At 31.8% G+C, this 7,600-nt stretch overlaps 1 protein-coding gene across 1 annotated transcript; it reads left to right on the top strand.

Annotated features, from left to right (window-relative positions):
* The first annotated feature begins 1,657 nt into the window (after nucleotides 1–1,657).
* On the top strand, nucleotides 1,658–5,090 carry LOC127951383 (calcium-activated potassium channel subunit beta-3-like). The gene is made up of 4 exons (XM_052549255.1): nucleotides 1,658–1,740; nucleotides 2,720–2,914; nucleotides 3,163–3,331; nucleotides 4,707–5,090. Exons 1-4 carry the CDS (start codon nucleotides 1,658–1,660, stop codon nucleotides 5,088–5,090), a joined length of 831 nt encoding a protein of 276 aa, XP_052405215.1.
* The last annotated feature ends 2,510 nt before the right edge of the window (nucleotides 5,091–7,600 follow it).

Genomic DNA, 7,600 nt, shown 5'->3' on the forward strand with positions numbered 1-7,600 from the left:
CTTAGAACATTTGTTTTAAAAAATCTTCCTGTTCCGTGTTTTGCATTTAAAATTCAATACAAAATTTGGTAACTCTTTATTTTAAGGTGTCCTTGTTACACGTTACATGTACTTATTTTTATAATAACAATAAATTATGCATATACATGCAAGTAACCATAATCCTTACCATATATGATGTACATTTAGTAAATTCGTATTACTGATAGTACATAAACATATAATTACACTGTAACAAAGACACCTTTAATTAAAGTCCAACCCACTATTTAAACCAATATCACTTTTGTTGTTGTTGTTGTTGTTGTTTTTGTTGTCTATAGCAAACTAACAGCCAACTAGTAATACCTTATAGTTACTGTCTCACTATTAATGCCTGAACAGCTTATACTTAATATGTTTTCTTTAGACATAAGCCAAAATGTTACAAAAACGTAGGTCAATATATCAATATTTTGACATTTTACTACTTAATTTCACTATAAACTAAAGCTTAACTGTTTAAAACTAATAACATTTTGTTAGTCAGTGTTAGATTTAGTTTACTTGCTATACATAAAGCCAACTCTGAAACACATTCATGTTTATTGTAGTGTTTTAATTATACATCATAAAACAGTAATTGTTCTTCAGATCAAGACTTGACTGTCAATCGGAGATAGGCTACTGTTTAAACAAAATGGTTTGTTTTTGTTTTTTGTTTAGTTTTTATGGTGCTATTTACTTTTAGGCAAACTGAACAAAATAGGTCGGAAACCATGATATCTTATTAGACCAATATAAAAATGAACTTTAAGTAAATGAGAGTCATTTCACTTATTTTCAGGAAGACAAATCAGAAAAGCTAAATCAAACACATATTAGCACCTAAAAAAAAAAAAAAAAAAAAAAAAACTTGAATGTTATTTCTATAAGCTGCAATACTTACAGCCCAGCTGCTGATCAGGTGCACAGTGTTGTTCCAACAAATTGTTTACCTTTTCATATACAGTAAATCATTCATTAATAATTAACATTATGTTGGATAAAAACTCATTTATTATTGATGCATTGTTGTTCTCATAAAGCTAAAACTCCTAGTCTTGTCATTCAGTGTAGTGAATCGTTTAGTCAGTCTTGGTTAATAGCCACATAAAGCTATCATGCACAGAAGAACACATGTTTTGAGGTAAGATTTGAAACTAACATCATCTTAGAATCTGTGTTACAGGACAGTAAAGATAAATCCATGAGTTCCTGCAGACAGGGTTGGGAGTACACTTTTACACAGGTTTTTGTTTTTTGCTCTTGGTGTTGTTTTATATGTATTTTTGGTAGGGGGTGTTCATTTACTTCATTCTTTTGTAGTTTATATGTGAAAATAGAAAAACAAAATCAGGAGTCCCATAGGACTTAATTATGGTCTGGCTGCAGGGGTTCCTATAGAAACCCTCTGTGGCATCCCTGTTCAGGCAAAGGAAGGATATTCCGCTGATCTCATCTGGATGAGAAGAAAACAATCCCTTAAGAGCACTCTGTTGTGCACTACAGGTCTGAGGGCTATGCAGCACGCTGCTTCAGTGTCTGGATGTATACTACATTGACCTTGTCAAACTGGGGTCAGTGTTGTGTTAATTTAGTGCTGGAACCCAGTTAAGGGTTACTTAGTAATACAGAAATGTTGCTGAATCAGTCCCCGCAGGGGTCTTTCAGTGTTCCTGTTAACATCACCCTGCAGGGCGCGCGGCGACGACACATGCGGTACGTAAAGAGATCACATCCACTGCCTCAGTCTTTGTGATGCTAGTATGAGATACCAATGTATTAAGCATTGAGTTATTCCAAATATATAGTAACTGACAGTCCATCATCTACTTCATCTCCACTACTGTTTTATATTTAACCTTATATTAACTTAAAATCACGAAGGTTAAATTTGAGGTTAAATTTGCATCATTTATTCACTCTCATATTGTTCCAACCTGTGAAAAAGTGCTTAACTGTATTAAAAGTGGACTTGTCATGTACTTAAAATCTTTAAAGTGTATTAAAAAAAAAAAAAAACTGTAGTTACAGATAATATAATAATTAAATAAAAGGCCAATGTACATAAAGAGAGCACACTTTCTTAATGCATAAAAACACACTTTGTTATAATGTCAGATAGTTTTAAATCACTGGTGTGTTAACTTAAACACTAAAGCATATGTAAAGTACTGCACTTGATTAATAGTGTACTTGATTATAATTTCAACTGTACAGTAGTGTGTTATCTGATGTTACATTAACGGTTTATAGTTTAAATATAGACTAAATATACTAAATTGATATATTTAAATACGTACAAGTTATTTAAATTGCATTTAATAAAATACATTTTCATTTAATTGTATATAACATGCAAGTAACTGTCCAAAAACTTAACATTCAGTTAACACTTAATTATATTCTTTCTATAATAAGTATTCTTTCAGTAACCCCCCACCCAAGTCATAAGTCATACAATATAAATAACTATGCAAAATGTATATAGATGTTTATATGTATATAAACTCCTTTGAGTTGCGTTTGAAAGTTTGAACAGCTTTTATGGTTTTATTGGTTTATGTTGTTGTTTTTTAGCTTTAGGTTGCCATGAATTTCTGATGACTCTTCAGAATTTCTCCTTTTGTGTTTCATGGACAAATAACCGCATACGAAGTTATGTAACTTAAAGTTATGTTTGTTTGTTTGTTTTTAGAGACGTCATTCAGGAAAATGGAGGCAAGTGGAAGAACGCGCGGGAGATGAAGGGCAACGAGAAAGCCAGAGCTCAAATCCCCGAGTCCAGCGTAGGAGAAGACCGAGCCGTTCTCTTGGGCTTCACCATGATGACCTTCTCCATCCTCACATACTTTCTGGTGGGAATCGTGATGGTGAAACCAAGTCTCTACAGGTCAGTGCTTCAGGTAGACAAGACTACTTACTAATAGAATAGGATCCTTTCATATTGTCATTTTCTTTTTTACTGAACATCAATTGCTAATATCAACACAATGAATTATGATGATCTTAAGCATGTTCCTAACTGACACTGTTGTGCTCTAAAATATTTGTGAAAAAATTGTTTTATAGCATAGCCATACTTTTGAACATTTTAACATTGTAAGCCTTCACATCATTTGTTTAATGTGTGTGTAACAGTGACTGGAAACCTAAGAACTGCACGCTGGTGAATATTGATTTGGTAGATGAAGTGATGGATTGCCGTGGCATTGATGGCTTTAAATGCCTGCGTGTTCTGGTGAACAGCACCCCTGAAAAAACACTCCGACTTTACCACGATGAAGACACTGTCAAACAAAAGCCAAAGGTACTTGACAATTTAATCACCCTGTCATTCCTTCTTCTGGTTTTATAGACTATGATTGTGCTGCCAAGCTCCAAAAAAAGCATGATAAAGGCACACACAGACTGCAACTACAAATTAGATTTGACGTTTTAATTTACGAGTTTTATTTCGGTTTGCTCCTTATTACACAAATATTAAAAAAACGAAATAAACAATTTGTGAAATAATAATTTTGCATAATTCTAGAATTAAAGCTCCATTTGCATCTTAAAAGTCAAACAATCCTACATTGAACTATATGAACTATTTATTTTATCTTTATCTGTTTGTCTCTATGTATTTGAACTTCTAATTTATGCATGGTCACACTGAATAATTATATGATGATGATGGTGATGATGATTATAAATGACCAATTCATTAACTTAGATAATTCATCAGTATTTTGAAATCAATTTTGAATAACTGAAATTTTGAACATGATCTAAATTGTATAATCATGCATGGCAACTATGTATCATAAATGACAAAGAAGCTCAACATTTCAAATGGCTTTTTAATAAGTTCTGCATTATTGATACTGGAGTATCACAAAAACCATCTTTAGCAGTAATTTTATGTTGCATAGACACTACTGATATTAAAATTTTTGACAATTTTTTATTTAAATGAAGAAGAAAAAAACTGTTAAATATAATACTAATTTTGACATTTCAGTGAGTCAAAAACACTGTATTTTACAAAAAAATCTTTTTTTTTGCCTTTTTCATGTATTTATTTATTGTCTATTTGTATTTATTTTAATTTGTCATTTTCTTTTCATGACAAAAAATGAATTTACTATTTAAAGATTATGTATATATATATATATATATACATATATATATATATATATAGATATATATATATATACATATATATATATATATATATATACATATATATATATATATATATATATATATATATATCTATATATATATATATATATATATATACATATATATATATATATATATATATATATATATATATATATACATATATATATATATATACATATATATATATATATACATATATATATATATATATATATATCTATATATATATATATATATATATATATATATATATATACATATATATATATATATATATACATATATATATATATATATATATATATATATATATATATATATATATATATATATCTATATATATATATATATATATATACATATATATATATATATATATAGATATATATATATATATATATATATATATATATATATATAGTTCATTTTTTATAGTCTTTGACCATGTAAAGGTCTGAAATATCTATTTCAATTTTAGATTTCATTAATGCTTGGCATAATCCTTCCCTCAGTGTTTCTACATTCCGAAATGCCAACGAAACAAGACAGACCAAGAGGCTGAGGCCAATAACATCACAAATGGGTTAAAGCTCATGGAGAATGGGGAGAATATCACGTGCTATCTCAGTGCTGCACACCCAAATGACGCCATCTTCAGGAGGAAATACACCGTTCAAATGGCCTTGTACTACCTGCTGTGGCCCAGCCTCATGTTGTTCGGTGGAATCCTGCTGGTGGGGCTGGTGAAGCTCAACCAGCATCTTGCTTTCCTCTGCACTGAGATCAGAAGAGAGGAGTTACTGGGCAAGCAGAGTAAAGTGACGGAGGGAAGGATCTACAGGCTCTTAAGATGGAGGCCTGGAGGACCCACGGAGCAGCACGACCCAGTTAGATAGAAAACAGTAGAAAGTGCCCCTACTGCGGTGGGCAGGTTAGTAGTCATAATGACTTTATTCAGTGTCTTATGAAGTTAACATTAGTGCCTTACACCCTGTGGCCATAGCTTTTCATAACATTGTGATTGTTCATTATAATCAAATAGACAATGAACCAATTCAAGAGGTTATATATTTGCAGTTAAGAGGGTAATTTCAATGAGCTGAATGTAAAGGAGTTTGTTTCATCATTGGAACTGATTTTAATCATTTTAGCATTAAAGTGAATGGGTGCCATCAGAATGAGAGCCAGCTGATAAAAACTTCACATTAATCCAAAAGTAATCCACACCACTCCAGTCCAGCATGTAATATCTTGTGAAGAAAAAGCTGCAAAATAATTTTTTTGAGTGAAGTATTTCTTTATTTTAATGACAGTGATAAAAAGAAATCAGTAATATAATATGCTGACAAAGGATTAAGATTACTGACATTTCCTTCAAACTTTAAACACAACACAATGCAATGCATAATTCAAAATGTGCATGAAAAACAAATACAGAAAAATCAGTTCTTGTTTCTTTTGAAACGGCAAATGTTCCTGATCCAGTCTATCAAATCCTGCTGTATAAAACCAAGCCCCATTCTACGTTCTCCCTGTTCAACATTTTGTATCACTCAGAAATACTTCACATTGCATGTAAATGGGTTGTGAATTAATTAAAGTCAAATTATTATTATTTTTTTTAAAAAAAGCTTGTATGAAACAATTCAATAATAAAACTGCTTAATATATGAATATTTCCCATTCAATGAGATATGACATCTAAAAAGAACATTAGTCATATTCATCAGTGAACTAAACATTAACAAATGTCAAATATTGTATGTATTTGAAAAAATATTATAATAATTAATCAGTCATTTCTTTTTTATCCATTAATTTCAATGAATTCAAATGAATTTTTTTTTCAATTATTAATTAAAAAAAAATGAATAATAATAATACTTCCCAAGGCTTATAACAGATGAGAAATAGTGTCAGAAGGTTAGATTTTAGATTATAATGCATAATGACTCTGTATATTGTATCACACACATTAATAATGCCCTTCTACAGCACTAACTCCATCTGGAATAGAGCAGCGCTTCAGAGAAATGAGTTGTGGTTATGATAAAGCTTAGGCATGGAAGACTAACATATCAATTTACAGTCAATCCTTGAACAGCAGGAGGCCAAAAAAAAATTTCCCATTTGAAGAAGAAATGAAAGCTCCTTCATTCACTTCACGAAGTCTGTATATCACTTTGGGGCTTTGTCAGTTTGTTCATGTATGGAAAGGTACTGAGCGATCTTGACCATGAGTATGATGAGGGTTCCTCCAGATAACATGCAACTCTTTTTAATCATATCTTCTTAATTTTTTTCAAGCTTCCACTTGATCATAATAATAATGACAATTGTATTTCTAAGAGACTGATCAGGAGTTTTCAGGATTCTGTTTATGATTTAATCATTTTTGCTAACTTTTAACATTTTGTAATGTCAATCACTCTACAACCCTGCCCTCCAAAGGCTAGTCAGCCAATCCAGCGTCTACACATCTTAAAATGCAAAACGACAGAGTGAGCATTTCTGAATGTCTAGTTTTTGGATTTGCTTCAATTCCTTATTTTCGCATCTGCATCTCTGATGGTATGGGGTTTCATGAGTGCGTGTGGCATGGGCAGCTTACACATCTGGAAAGGCACTATCAATGCTGAAAGGTATATCCAAATTCTAGAACAACATTTGCTCCCATCCAGACGTCGTCTGTATCAGGGAAGACCTTGCCTTTTCCAACATGACAATGCTAGACTCATACTGCATCAATTACATCATAGCTGCGTATGATGAAATGGCCAGCCTGCAGTCCAGATCTTTCACCCATAGAAAACAATAGATGCATCATAAAGAGGAAGATGCTACAAAGAAAACCTAAGACAGTTGAGCAACTAGAAGCCTGTATTAGACAAGAATGGGACAACATTCCTATTCCTAAACTTGAGCAACTTGTCTCCTCAGTCCCCAGACGTTTGCAGACTGTTATAAAAAGAAGAGGGGATGCCACACAGTGGTAAACATGGCCTTGTCCCAACTTTTCTGAGATGTGTTGATGCAATGAAATTTAAAATCAACTTATTTTTCCCTTAAAATTCTACATTTTCTCAGTTTAAACATTTGATATGTCATCTATGTTGTATTCTGAATAAAATATTAAAATTTGAAACTTCCACATCATTGCATTCTTTTTTTATTCACAATTAACTTTTTTTGGAATCGGGTTTGAAGTTATTGTTTTAGTTCACAGCTTGATATTATTAAGCAGATATTAGCAGTACTGACATAACACTTCCTGTCTGCATAAGTACGCACCATGGTGATACAGATCACAAAGTACATCATGACCGAGATGAACACCATTCCCAACCCCAGGAGAATGGCTCTGTCCTCCGCAGCCCTCTGCGCCGTTTCTCTCCTTCTTTTTTTT

The sequence above is a fragment of the Carassius gibelio genome, chromosome B2 (assembly GCF_023724105.1).
Source record: "Carassius gibelio isolate Cgi1373 ecotype wild population from Czech Republic chromosome B2, carGib1.2-hapl.c, whole genome shotgun sequence".
Taxonomy (NCBI): domain Eukaryota; kingdom Metazoa; phylum Chordata; class Actinopteri; order Cypriniformes; family Cyprinidae; genus Carassius; species Carassius gibelio.